Source organism: Rosa rugosa, chromosome 4, assembly GCF_958449725.1.
Source record: "Rosa rugosa chromosome 4, drRosRugo1.1, whole genome shotgun sequence".
NCBI classification, from domain to species: domain Eukaryota; kingdom Viridiplantae; phylum Streptophyta; class Magnoliopsida; order Rosales; family Rosaceae; genus Rosa; species Rosa rugosa.
In genome coordinates, this window is record NC_084823.1 from 49411596 (window position 1) to 49425566 (window position 13971).

Below are 13971 nucleotides of genomic sequence, written 5' to 3' on the forward strand. Positions count from 1 at the left end.
AGGACTGGAAATATAAAAGTAATAAGGAGTTTGATAAGAGGATCATCTCAGCTGAAGATTCAAGTCAGCTTGTTCCAAATTGTTAGGTTGCCTCATTGGCTCATCAGCTCAACCGCCCAACTTTACTACTTTTGACTCATAAACCCCACAGTTGGTGGCTTCAAATTGCCAAAGTTGCTTGACCTAAACATTATAGGGCTTGGTTTGATTCAGCAAAGCTCACTATCACAAGAAAAAATACATACGTTTTCAAGTATGTAGAAATCATTTCTTCAACAGGAGTCAGATTCTTCTCACAAGTTCCTGAAAGAAAAACAAGAGATTTTACTCGATCGCCGGCCACTTACTAGAATCTTTTGTAAATATGGTAATTCTCTTTTGTCAGACAAGAGATCTATACTATCTATCTATCAGATATTGACATATGCAAGGCTACATATATAGTTGCTCAGAGTTTAAATAACAATCAAGTTCCAAAAGCAGTTCATCACTGCCAGAAGACTAAATAGATAAATCATCAAGTAGCCGATCCTGAATCCTGATTCGTCACATGACTATTTTGGCAACCCGAAGCTGTTAAAGATGCTATTGATCGAGGCCATAATATGGAGAACAAAGGAGGTAATAATTACCTTCTGATGACTCTGGTTTGTATCTGGCTGTCTTATATTTCTGAAAATTAAGAAAAGAAAAGAGAGTCCAGCAAAGTTATATAGTACTACCACCATCTTGTTAGAGCTAATAGAAAACAAGTCAAGGATGGAACTATTAATATGGCCGTAATAGAAGCACTGTCAATACCCCCATTATATCTCAAACAAAAAAAACATAACCATAAGCTGAGTAAAAACCAAAATTCACCACTAATTACAATCATGCATCAGAATTCACTTACAAAACCCAGAATGACTCTGGTTTGATATATGGTGCCTGTTCTGTAAAATGATGATTCAACACTGTGAAATCCAGCACATATATATAGTAACAGCACATACATGTGATACTTGGACAAAAAAAAGACAAAGGTCCTCTCACACAATTTAATGTGTTTATCAAAGTGTAATCTGTAAAATGCAAATTCAATACCCATCTTAGTGAAATCAACAAAATACTTGAATCAACAAATTCAATACCCCAAGACTTACCCGGAGATATATATATTTCAGTATTTCACTTTCACCCGTGTCCATCTTTACCATGGCTGACGCACTTGACGCCGTCAACGCGTCAGCCAATATTTAATCAAAATGCTTGCTCCAGAGTCGTCGGACCCACTTCACTTCAAGCCGTTACTCTCCGTTTAGCTGCTAACCTACTCTCTCAAAAAAATTTCTCCCACTTTTTTGACTTGACCACAGAAAAATGTCGGGACAGGAACCCCAACTAGCTAACCACCACCCCAAGGCCGCCGCCAATCTCAACGTCGACCCACCGGAGACCGACGCCGCCGTCCCGTCCACGTGTCATCCCCCGAGGGACTCCGACACCGCCGAAGGCGAAGCTAAAAGATTGACCAAATTGGGAAAAAGCCGGTCCAGAAATTTCAAGGTGGAGTCCCCCATGGATTATGGACCTGACCCAGACGGCTACTTGCCTGGTCAACCCGTCTCTTCTTCTTCTTCCTCCCGTGAAGAAAAAGTCAGCAGCCTCAAAACTGTAAGACAGCTTCTTCAAACCAGTTAAAGCATTTAACACTGTGGTTTAACGCTGTTTTAGTGGCCATTGCTTGTAGGGTTTGGTTCATGTTGCGAGGAAGATGCCGAAAAATGCGCATGCCCATTTCATTCTGGGACTAATGTATCAGAGGCTGGGTCAGCCTTCAAAGGTAGCTTCTTGAATTATATTGGTTGTTTTTGTTTTTTTTTTGTCTAGTGTCATGCTTATGAGTATTGGGTTTTAGGCTGTTTTGGCATATGAGAAGGCCGAAGAGATTTTGCACCGGCCCGAGGTTGACATTGATAGAATAGAGTTGCTTTCACTGGTTCAAATTCATCATGCGCAGGTAGATTAGTCTTTTGTGGTACAACGTGGCTCTTTGGGATTGAAGTTTGACTTGTTTTTGCTCGAGGATGATGTGGTTTTTGTCAAATGTGTAGTGTATTATGCTAGAGAGTTCGGTGGATGGTAGTTCGGATAAAGAACTTGAACCTCAGGAGCTTGAGGAGATTCTCTCGAAACTAAAAGAATCGATGCAGTCAGATGTAAGACAGGCAGCGGTATGGAATACTCTCGGTTTGATACTGCTTAAAACTGGCCGTCTGCAGGTACATTGTCTATATTGAGTACTGACACTCTTGATAATAGTTGCTTTTTCTTTTTAACTTTCTGACAATTTCTGATATGGACTTCGTTATTTTCAGAGTGCCATTTTGGTATTGTCATCTTTGTTAGCATTTGCCCCTACCAGCTATGATTGCCTTGCAAACCTTGGGATTGCTTACCTTCAAAGGTAATAGTGATTCACCCTTCTGTTTTTCAAGTGTTTTGTTCCCTTGAATTTTTTGTTCCCGGCTACTAGAGTAACTAAGAAACAAGGGAAGCAACAATTGTGTGTAGGCACACTTATGTGTTTATTGTGTCTGAGCATGAATCTCATTGCCGGTATGAGCAATGGTTAACTCAAACATTGCTACCATTTCAAAATTATGTGGCGTGGTAGTATTTAATTTTATGTTCTGCAATGGAAGTGCAACAATCTTTCTGCCTGCATGCATGTCTGTATTGTGTGCTTATTATGTTACAGTAATATCTCGGGGTTATTCTCATGCTAAACATTGGATGAAATTACTACTTTTCAACAACATAGTGATTTCTTTTATATGTTTTGACCTCCTATAGTTCTCTAACCTGAAACTGTTGCATGTTCTAATTTCAGTGGAAATTTGGAACTGTCAGAAAAATGTTTCCAGGAATTGATCCTCAAAGATCAAAATCATCCCACCGCCTTGATCAATTATGCTGCCCTTCTTTTATGTAGATATGGTTCAGTTGTTGCAGGTATAGGTTTGATGAGTTTGGTTCCAAGTTTCATTAACTCTTCCATTGCTTTCTTACAGTATACTATTTAAGCTTTTAGGATAGTTACTGGTGGATACCAGTCAATTTTTGTAGGGTGCTGCTTTAATATATGCCCTGGTCAAAGAACCTGCATCATTATAACTTACCCTTGGTTAATTCTCAGGTGCTGGGGCAAATGCTGGTGGAGGTGCTTCTGCAGATCACATTTCTGCTATCAATGTTGCAAAGGAGTGTTTGTTAGCATCCTTGAATGAAGATCCTAAAGCAGGACATATCTGGGCTAATCTTGCAAATGCCTATTATATGACTGGTGATCATAGAAGTTCCAGCAAGTGCTTGGAGAAGGTGCTTATGGCTCATTGCTACATTTATTTATTGCTTATTTACTGAGGTTGTCCATTGGTGTCTATTCTTCATGGAAAGTTTATTATTTTTTAAATTTGGTTTATGGAAAACAGTGGTGCATAACTTCTCTGTGTCTAACTCAATTCATAATGGCAATATGGCATAGTCAATACTTTAGTACTCATGCTTGTGTTGCATGTTGATTTGTATTAGAAGGACTAGACTTTGATGCTACTTTTTTCCAAAATGACTGTTGAAAAGAAAAAAAAAAATTTGAAATTGACTCCAGCCTTTTCTTTTGCTATTGTATCTTCCTTAGGCGGCCAAATTAGAGCTCAATTGTATGTCTACACGATATGCTGTTGCAATACACCGAACCAAGGATGCAGAACGGCATCAAGATCCCCATGAACTTTACTGGGCAGGAAATGAAATGGCTTCAGTTATAAGAGATGGAGACTCTGTTTCCGTTGAACTTCCCATAGCATGGGCAGGGCTTGCCATGGTTCACAAAGCCCAACATGAGATTTCAGCAGCATTGGCCACTGAACAGGATGCCCTGACAGAGGTGGAAGAACACGCTGATTACAGTTTAAAACAGGTAATCACGAAAGAGCTATCATGATGTCATTTACTTCTATTGGCATATATGACAAAATGAGCTCCCCTGTGATAATGGACAACGTGACAGGGAAAATCCTTTTATATCCTAGCATGTAAACTTGTTCTAATATTCTATCATTTTGTACAACATATGTTTTCAAAGTTTTACATACATTCAGGTTAACTAATTAAAACAACAAGCTTTTCACCAAGGATATTGTGAGTACTGTATCTGCATTATAGTAGAGACTACAATTTACTTTTCAGGAGCCAGTTTCTTTTATGGCTTACTTTTGTGGAGCTAGTTTCTTTTATGTTCTTTCTTTTGTTGCGTATTGTGGTTTATGCGGGTTGTTGCATTGTTCATGTCCACTAAGGTATATCTCCATTTTTGTATTCTACTTCAAGTAGGCAATAGCTGAGGATCCAGATGATGCTGTGCAATGGCACCAGCTTGGTCTTCATAGCCTTTGTGCGCGACAATTCACAAAATCTCAAAAGTACCTCAAAGCTGCAGTTGCCCGTTTTAAAGAATGCAGTTATGCATGGTCAAATCTAGGTATTTCCAATCTCATAACAGTTTTCTACATCTGTTTTCTTCCTTTCTCAGTGAAGTTTAAACTAATTAATTTATACATACATCACTAGGTATCTCACTGCAGCTATCAGAGGAGCCTTTACAAGCGGAAGAAGTATACATGAGGGCCTTGTCATTGGCGACAACTGATCTTGCCCATGCTATATTCTCCAACCTCGGCAATCTGTACCGCCAGCAGAAGCATTATGAACGTGCCAAGGCAATGTTTACGAAATCTCTTGAACTCCAGCCTGGCTATGCTCCGGCATTTAATAATTTGGGTCTTGTATTTGTTGCTGAGGGTCAATGGGAAGAAGCAAAGTTCTGTTTCAATAAGGCTCTCCAGGCAGACCCAATGATGGATGCTGCCAAATCCAACTTGATTAAAGCTGTGTCTACATCAAGATAATAGACAGGCTTAAGCTCGTCTATCTGTACCCAAGATTAGAGTAGGTAGATTTCCTTAGTGATGATTAGGGCAGTAAAATTGTACTTATTCAGAAGAAAAGGAGAAGGTGCCTGCCTTAATCTATATGCTGCTTTTATTTTTATTTTTGTACAGAGATACTTATGAAGAGCTAGAGTTTGCATCATATCACATTCTAATACAGAAAATTCACCTCCCTAGTGATTTCTGAAAACAAAAATAAACAATGTGTGCAATAGTGAGCAATTTATAATCGGTTTTGCATGCTGATGTTTGTGAATGCCAAATGTGTCTCCAAATATCACAACCCGTGATTCACCAGTATTACTACTTTTATTTATTCTCTATGCTGTAAAATTCAAAAAATTATTTAATTAAGTGGATTTGTTTCCTTTAAACTATATGCTCATCTCATAAATTTCGAGTTCTCACTTTTGATTCATATCGTCAAAGACGTGACCCAATGCGTATAGTTTCAACTCGATGTATCTAGACACTTCCGTTTCATCGAGTTGATTGATTTTCCACCACTAGTTCTCATTGATTTTCCACCACTAGTTCTCATTGATGTAAAGCTCTCAGTTGTGACTCTAGAGACTACTATGCTTCCTTGCAAAGTTGGAATAACGGCCTTGGACGCCCATATATTTTCCTCGTTGAGTCCCTAATGACCAAGAAACCGTGTAGGAAATCCACTCAAGGTATAGTATAGGTACTAATGGCTTCAAGCTTAGGTACCATGGCTATCCTCAATGTTAGAAGCTTCACCATCAAATCATCCAAAAACAGAAGCCCCTGCAAACCGACTATAAAAACAGTATCCCTTCTCTCCCACAAAGACCTACCTATAAGCTTCACTGCCTTCAAATCCATGGTGTACGACGAAACTTCCGGTTCCCCAAGCAGGACTACGGCCATTACCGGTACCATCCTGTCCACCTTGATCTCTTCTGATCCTGCTTTGAGTGCACAACGAGTTGCAGATGTCGCAGAAGGTGATAATCGTGCCTTGGCACTCCTACTACCTATCATTCCAGCTATACTTTGGGTGCTTTACAACATCCTTGAGCCAGCTTTAAACCAAATCAACAGAATGCAAAGTGAAAAGGGAGTCACTAGCCGAAAAAGGAAGTGAGAAAGCCACAAAGGTTTCTTTTCACAAGCTGGTCACTCATGTAGCTAATAGAAGTAAGTCAGGGTAGGAAAAACATATGTTTGTATTATTTGACGTTGTATCTGATGTGTTGGTTGGGTGATTCAAAAAGCTTTACTATGGTTCTGTCAAAAAGTGATGGTAGGATGACGGGTTGAGCAAGGCAGCACATCAAAGCGAGGTATTTTCGTCCAAGCTAACAGAGCTTGATATATACTTTTGTCAAATTGCTACCCACGCCATAGCGGATGGGGGTTGTGCTTAGTGACTTCACCGCCAAAGGGTAGGTGGTGAAGAGATTCCCTCACCCACCCAACCCAACCCAACCTCAATCATACATCCATCACTCTAATAGTCTAATGCCCTACTTAGTTACAAACCTCCGTTACGAGACTCGCAATAATAAAAGCTGATATAAACCTTATAAATATTTATATCATTTATAATTTTGTGGATGTGAGACTCTAGATGAAAATGTTGCTCATCTAAATTGTGAAGGAGAAGTGAAACTGACACTTGGGATTGCACAATTTTAAGCCTAGTGCATAGAGGAGTACACTAGAACTACCCAAAACCTAAATCACAAATCTAAATTGTGAAGGATAAGTGAAACTGACACTTGGGATTAAATGCACAATTTTAAGCCTAGTGCATAGAGGAGTACACTAGAACTACCCAAAACCTAAATCACAAACCTAAGGAGGTATCTATCATCACTGTACTTAAACAACCTCTGCTTTTGAGGACCCGTAGTGGTAAATTAAGGACTCTAGGTTTACTTAATGAGACTTCAAATCCTCATCTAAGTGGTAGATACTAATGAAGAGACGAAGATTGCCTCACCTGATCTATTTGGTTACAGACCGGCCCCCACTACAAGGCTCGGCAATACTAGAGTTTAGAACAAGACATTATAAACAGTATTTAAAGTTCTTGATATGTGGGAATGGTTATATTAATAAAGTATGAATCTCCTTCTAATAGAGCTGCCTAAGAAAAAGGCAGTTTGTGCTTTATTTAGAATATCTACATCAGAACTACTACCCATCGAGTACATACTGGCTTTCTTATATATCGAAGCCGAATCACATCACAAGGAATTTAAGACAGAAGAGAGGCGTCATGTGAAAGTTAGCTCTTAGGAACAAATGATTACTGCGAACTATATCTATATGATCACAAGTACTGCTTGAGAAGGCTTCTGCAGAATGCCAAGTAGTCATCTTGGGGATGTCCTATGAAGTCAAATACAGCATCTGCATTCTGAAAGTCTTCATCGGCTGTGTATCTGGAACCAGAGTTTAAGAGGAGAAGAAAATGTTACACATTGGACGAGTGACGAGTTTGACTAGCTAACATAACTCAGCCGAGCCAAGTAGCATTCCAGCAAGTGTGAAATATGATCTGATATGATAATGCACATTGCTAATGTAACATCCTGATTCAGAAAGTGGTGAGTAGGAACCCACGTACTGCATTCTTATTCATAAGTAAACTGTAAAAGTGACTTACCCGCTCTTGGTTTCTATACAGTTCAGTCCAGTAGCTTTGGCAGTTGCAAGGCCTATGCCGCTGTCTTCTACCACAACACAACTGTTAGTAAAGGAAAAACATATTACTGTTCATGAACATGGCATCTGTTCTTTAAGTACGAAGTACAAAAAGTTAGAAGCTTGTTTATGGTATATCTCTAGCCTGTAGGGTATCCTAGCTAGGCAAAATGGGAAGAGCATATAGATCATATAGAAGGTATGTAGTTCAAAAAAAAATTTGTTGCATGTGTTGGCTGTTGTAGCACCAAAACTAGACAGGACTTCTTTTCCTGCAATATCTTGAAGGATCAACACTGCATGTGTTAGCCGCCAATATATAGATGGTCTGTCAAGAGGAATGGAAATAGTTTAGTGGTTAAATATGTAGATTGAGAGTGTTTGAGTGAACCAACAGTAGCTGGCAAGATATAGGGAACTAAAAGACAACAGTAGTGTATTTTTTTCTTGTAAAGTTGACTAAAATATTTATTCAAAAAAAAAAAAAAACAATAAGTCATTATGTTATACATAGATGGCCTGCCTAGAAGAATGAACTTTAGTTAAGTAGCTAATACTGCCCCTATCTATTTTGACAGTGAAATCAAAGTAATTAGCTAGCAACATGCATGGCACTATACAAGTACATCAGTGCTTTGTCATGTGAAGTTAAATAGAATTTTACATTAGATCAACAAATTCATCATGAGGGTTGAAAGATTACCGGATCAGGCTTCTTTCGGGGAACCACATCTCCTGCAAATATCTGGCCGGATTTTCTCAGGTCCCAGCAAGAAAGAAACTATTGAGGATATTTGCAGGAGATGTGTCACAGAAACCCAATTATGCAAGCATTAAGAGTGGAACCTGATTAAGTATACCGCCTTCTCATTGGAACTGCTGCACACAGCAACTTTAACTCCTTCTGCTAAAGCCTGATCTATCAACCTATACAAGTTTAATATTAGAGAAACTTACCAACCCAACATCTAAAAGTCGGAAATTTAATGAGAAAAACTTAGCCTAACAAAACCATTATCTTATTATTGTTCTCATAAGAATGAAGCACAAATGCTAAGTAATCTTAAATAGTTTGTTGTCTAAAAGCCGTTTTGCTAAAGTCTTAGCCATCAATGCCATTCACTTGTATGGCTAATTAGGAAAGAAGGAACTATACCCCTATGATTTCATAATGCATGATCAGAACTACGAAGAAAATAGGTGGAGTTGCTCTAACTTGTTCATCAAATCCAAATATTAGAACAAAATGTAACAGAAACATAACACACAAGACATTAAGAAGTAAATTTTGCATAAAGGATTTTGAAGATTAGATGATAATTAACCAACTTTGAAACGCCCGGAGAAAAGGCACAGCAACTTTTCAAAAAAAATTTACGTGGATTCGTTTCTTTTGGACTATATGCTTCTTCTCATAAATTTCGAGATCTCTCTTTTGATTCATATCATCAAAGACATGACACAATGCCTATAGATGTTTATAGGGTCATGTAAACAAATTGACCCCTTTAGTTTTGATATAGCTAGGAACTGAAGTATCCAGATACATCGACTTATGGAAAATACTAAAAGATGACACACTAGCTAGAGAGTACCATGCATGGGTATAGGCACAAGCTTAGGTACGCCAGGGTACTACGCTCAATGTTAAAAGCTGCACCATCAAGTCATCCAAAAACAGAAGACCCTGCCAACTATGGTTTCGTCCAAGCTAACAGAGCTTGATATACTTTTGTCAAATTGCTACCCACGCCATAGCGGATGGGGGTTGTGCTTAGTGACTTCACCCCAAAGGGTAGGTGGTGAAGAGACGAAGATTTGCCTCACCCACCCAACCAACCTCGATCATACATCTAATCACTTTAATGCCCTACTTAGTTACAAACCTCCGTTACGAGGCTCGACAATGCTAAAGGCTAGTACAAGCCCTTATAAATATTTGTATTTTTTATAGTTTTTTTGATGCGGGACTCTAGATGAAGTCCTGCTTTTCTAAAGAACAGATTTTGAAGGACCGTGAAGGATTCATACCTGGATTGCATATCTGGGAAATTCTACACTAGAACTACCACTATAGTGGCTTTTTCATGATCTAACCCGAAACCTAAATCACAAACCCAAGGAGGTATCCGTCATCATTGTACTTGAACAACCTCAACTTTTGAGGTCCGTAGTGGTAACTGAAGGACTCCGGGTGTGCTTAATGAGACTTCAAATCCTAATCAAAGTGGTAGATAGTAATGAAGAGACGAAGATTGCCTCACCCTGCTTGATTACAAACCCCCGCTACAACCTTGGCAATACTAGAGTTTAGTACAAAACATTAAAAATACTGTTTAAAGTTCTTGATATATTGATAAAGTATGAATCTCCTTATAATAGAGCTGCCTGAGAAAAAGGCAGTTTGTGCTTTATTCAGAATATCTACATCAGAACTACTACTGATCGAGTACATAATGGCTTTGTTATATATCTAAGCCGAATCACCATCACAAGGAATTTAAGAAGGAAGAGGGGCGTCACGTGAAATTTAGCCCATAGGAATGATTACTGTGAACGATATGGGCTAGCTCACATACTGCTTGAGAAGGCTTCTGCAGAATGCCAAGTCGAACCGCTCCTCTGGGGGATCTCCTATGAAGTCAAAGACAGCATCTGCATTCTGAAAGTCTTCATCGGCTGTGTATCTGGAACCAGAGTTTAAGAGGAGAAGAAAAATGTTACACATTGGAAGGCCCAGAAATTTGATGAGTTTGACTAGCTAACATAACTCAGCCAAGCGAAGTAGCAATCCAACAAGTGTGAATATTATCTGATATGACAATGCACATTGATAGTGTAACATCCTGATTAAGAAATTGGTGAGTAGAAACACACTGCATTCTTATTCATGAGTAAAAATGAGTTACCCGCTCTTGGTTACTATACACTTCATTCCAGCAGCTTTGGCAGCTGCAAGGCCTATGCCACTGTCCTCTACCACAACACAACTGTTAGAAAAGGAAAAACATATTACATTTCATGAAGATGGCATCTGTTCTTTAAGTAAGAAGTACAAAAAGTTGGAAGCTTGTTTATGGTATATATCTGGAGCCTGTAGGGTATCCTAAGCAAAATGGGGAGAGCACATAGATTATATAGAAAGTATATAGTTCAAAAAACAAAAATTCTCATAATGTTGGCTACTGTAGCACAAAAACTACTAAACTAGACAGGCCTTCTTTTCCTGCAGTACCTTGAAGGATCAACATTGAGCGTGTTAGCCGCCAATACATAGATGGCCTGTCAAGAGAAATTAATATAATTTAGTGATTAACAATGTAAATTGAAAGAATTTGAGTGAACCAAAAGTAGCTCGCAATTGCAATATATAGGTAACTAAAAGAACAACCGTAGTGTATTTTTGTCTTGTAAAGTTAACTAAAATATTTCTTCAAAACAACAATAATTCAATATGTTATACATAGATGGCCTGCTTAGAAGAATGAATATAGTTCAGTAGCTAATACTGCCCTTTATTTTTTTTTGAGTTTTAATAGTGAAATCAAAGTAATTAGCTAGAAACCTGGCACTATAGAACTACACCAGTGCTTTGTCATGTGGAGTTAAATATAATTTTACATTAGATCAACATGAGGTATGAAAGATTACTGGATCAGGCTTCTTTCGGGGAACCACATCTCCTGCAAATATCTGGATTTTCTCTGCCCGCTCTGGTCCCAGCAAGAAAGAAACTATTGCAGATACCTAGAAATTGAGAATATGATTCAAACAACAAAAACAAAGTGCAAAGCTGAATAAATGTGAATCTAAGAAGATATCTTAAGCTAAACAAACCATGAACAAGAAAATGATAAAGGCTTTAACTGTTTAACCTCATGGTCTAAATAAAGTGCAAGCTGATAAGAGAGACATATGAAGGACGAAACCAGATCTCATAGTTTCAATTCATGCTCTGATATGTTTTCAAACATGTGAAGAGTTATGTTATGAAACTGACCAACACAACAATTATTATTTCTTGCATATTGCATACTACATGTACAGAATATACACACCCAAGCGCAGGAAATTATCATCTGTCACAGAAACCCAATTATGCAAGCATTAAGTAGTGGAACCTGATTAAGCATACCGCCTTCTCATTGGAAGTGCTGCACACAGCAACTTTAACTCCTTCTGCTAAAGCCTGGTCTATCAACCTGTACAAGTTGATTAGAGAAACTTAACAACCCAACATCTGAAAGTCAGAAATGAACTCAGAAAAAATTAGCCTATCAGAACCATTATCTAATTATTGCCCTCATAAGAATGAAGTGCAAATGCTAAGTAGTCTTGTATAGTTGGTTGTCTAAAAGCAGTTTTGCTCGAGTCTTAACCATCAATGCCATTCACTTGTATGGCTGACTTAGGAAAGAAGGAACTATATATAACCCCTATGATTTCATAATGCATGATCAGAACTACGAAGAAAATAGGTGGAGTTGCTCTAACATATTCATCAAATCCAACTTTGAAGATTAGATGGTAACCAACTTTGCAACTCCCGGACGAAGAGGCAGCAACTTCTTCTCAATGAGGGCCATGAACAATTCAGTCTTTCGCTTGTGCAGTGAAGCTATGAATGCTTTTCTCTCTTCCTCGCTCTTTGGAGCTTTTTCCGGCCAACCCGTCTTGTTAAAATAGGCAGTCATCCTACATATACCAGAACCATTTGAATACAAGTCCAAATCATACTTCTTCCACAGATTAGATGTTGGCTGACATACAATCTAAACCTACTCACTCTATAGTATAAACAGAAATGTAACAAAATTAGGCAACTTACCTTTCTTTTCCACCTCCAATCTTGAGCAATTCGCCATACAAATCTACATCCCAAGTAACACCCAATTCTTTCTGTTCATCAATCAATTCGTCTAAGTCACTGAGGTGTACCAATAATTTCAATCAAAAGACTAAAGCTAGTTATCACAAGATCCTTTAAACAAAGAAAAACCCAGATTGAAAATTCCATCTACTCTTGAAATTTCACATCTTTATGAGCTTACCAAGCAAAACTAGGAAACCCAATTGTAGAATTGAATGAATTTCTCACAGCTCCAAATGTTACCTCTTTGAAAGTTTCATTGAAAGAAATGCGGTGCCCATCTTTCTCCGTGTCGACAAGAACGCCATCACAGTCAAATAGAAGAGCCGATGGGAGAGTCGAAGAAGAAGAAGCAACTGAACAAGTGACCTGAGAATGACATGTTCTTATTATTGGTCTCTGTGTTTTGCTAATGAGAACTTTTGTGCCCAATAGAGAAGATGGTAAGGTGCTTTGATGGGATTTGAGGTTGGAAATGGAGGTGGTCTTTTTGTGAGATTGTAAAAGGTTGGTAGAAGATAATGTAGCTAAGGAAAGACCAAAGGCCATTGACGCCATTAGAGATTAGAGACTCTTGTCTGGTCTCTTCAAAGTTCAAAGCTTTTTGAGTCTGTTATTTGCGGTGTTGTTCTCAACGGTCCTTTAAGGCTTTAACCAACTTATCCATCCCAATTCCACAAATATGTTCACTCTCTATCTTAATTCTCACCCCCAAAGAGTGGCATTATTCAACATACTCCCCAACAAAGAGTAGATATCAAACAAAGTAGACAACTAAACGATAATATTTGAATGGTCATGGAACCCTTCAATCAAGTTTGACAAGCTTAAATTTCCTTAATTTGATTTGGCAATAGGAAGTGTCGTGTACGGGGAGGATCAAACGCCTCGAAATCATTTCTCACCTCATTCCTGTCTTACCGCCCGATTTCTGAAATCATTGTGGATTAAGGCCATGTTTAGTTCATGAATTTGAGGAATCAGGAAAAGAAAGTCATTTATTTTCTTTGTTTGGTAGGCACAAACTTTAGAAGCATTTTCTTGACAGAGAGAAAAATTTGGGGGGGGGGGGGGGGGGGGACTACAATATTCGTGCTCAAATGTGCTATTTGCCAAAATTGATGTATTTTTGAAACATTGATATAGTTTTGTTTTCCTTTCCTGCACTAACCGAACACTGAAAGGGAAATCAACTGGTCTTTCCTAAATGCTTTCCTTGTTTTACCAAACATAAGAAATGAAACTTAACAGGAATTTTAATTTCTAATCCCCATAGGAAAGACAATGGAATTAATAAAGTTTTTTTTTCCTCAAAAAAAAAAAGGAATTGATTTCCCTTTCATGAGCCAAACGAGGCCTAAATCTCTACTTGAAGGTTTTTAAATATGATATACAAACTCAAATATCTTATGATATAAAGAATTTAAC

At 38.3% G+C, this 13971-nt stretch overlaps 2 protein-coding genes and 1 pseudogene across 5 annotated transcripts; 1 reads left to right on the plus strand and 2 right to left on the minus strand.

Moving 5' to 3' along the window:
* The first annotated feature begins 1320 nt into the window (after nucleotides 1-1320).
* Nucleotides 1321-6248, plus strand: LOC133745291 (probable UDP-N-acetylglucosamine--peptide N-acetylglucosaminyltransferase SEC). Of its 3 annotated transcripts, none has more exons than XM_062173349.1 (10): nucleotides 1321-1638; nucleotides 1733-1825; nucleotides 1901-2002; nucleotides 2097-2264; nucleotides 2361-2449; nucleotides 2876-2997; nucleotides 3182-3363; nucleotides 3683-3964; nucleotides 4378-4525; nucleotides 4615-6248. In XM_062173349.1, the coding sequence occupies exons 1-10, from the start codon at nucleotides 1363-1365 to the stop codon at nucleotides 4950-4952; spliced, it is 1800 nt and encodes a 599-aa protein (XP_062029333.1). In that variant the 5' UTR covers nucleotides 1321-1362; the 3' UTR covers nucleotides 4953-6248. The 3 variants fall into 3 exon arrangements, with proteins under 3 accessions (XP_062029333.1, XP_062029332.1, XP_062029334.1); XM_062173348.1 differs by having other exon boundaries at nucleotides 1322-1656; XM_062173350.1 differs by having other exon boundaries at nucleotides 1516-1656; nucleotides 1717-1825.
* Nucleotides 5772-9429, minus strand: LOC133744955 (CBBY-like protein; annotated as a pseudogene).
* Nucleotides 9430-10003: 574 nt separating this feature from the next.
* LOC133743691 (CBBY-like protein) lies at nucleotides 10004-13226 on the minus strand. 2 transcript variants are annotated; one of them, XM_062171716.1, is made up of 8 exons: nucleotides 12725-13226; nucleotides 12502-12600; nucleotides 12210-12368; nucleotides 11809-11875; nucleotides 11325-11420; nucleotides 10909-10955; nucleotides 10583-10663; nucleotides 10004-10360 (listed from the first exon to the last, which is right to left on the minus strand). In XM_062171716.1, the coding sequence occupies exons 1-8, from the start codon at nucleotides 13099-13101 to the stop codon at nucleotides 10240-10242; spliced, it is 1047 nt and encodes a 348-aa protein (XP_062027700.1). In that variant the 5' UTR covers nucleotides 13102-13226; the 3' UTR covers nucleotides 10004-10239. The 2 variants fall into 2 exon arrangements, with proteins under 2 accessions (XP_062027700.1, XP_062027701.1); XM_062171717.1 differs by having other exon boundaries at nucleotides 12502-12572; nucleotides 12787-13218.
* Nucleotides 13227-13971: the final 745 nt, after the last annotated feature.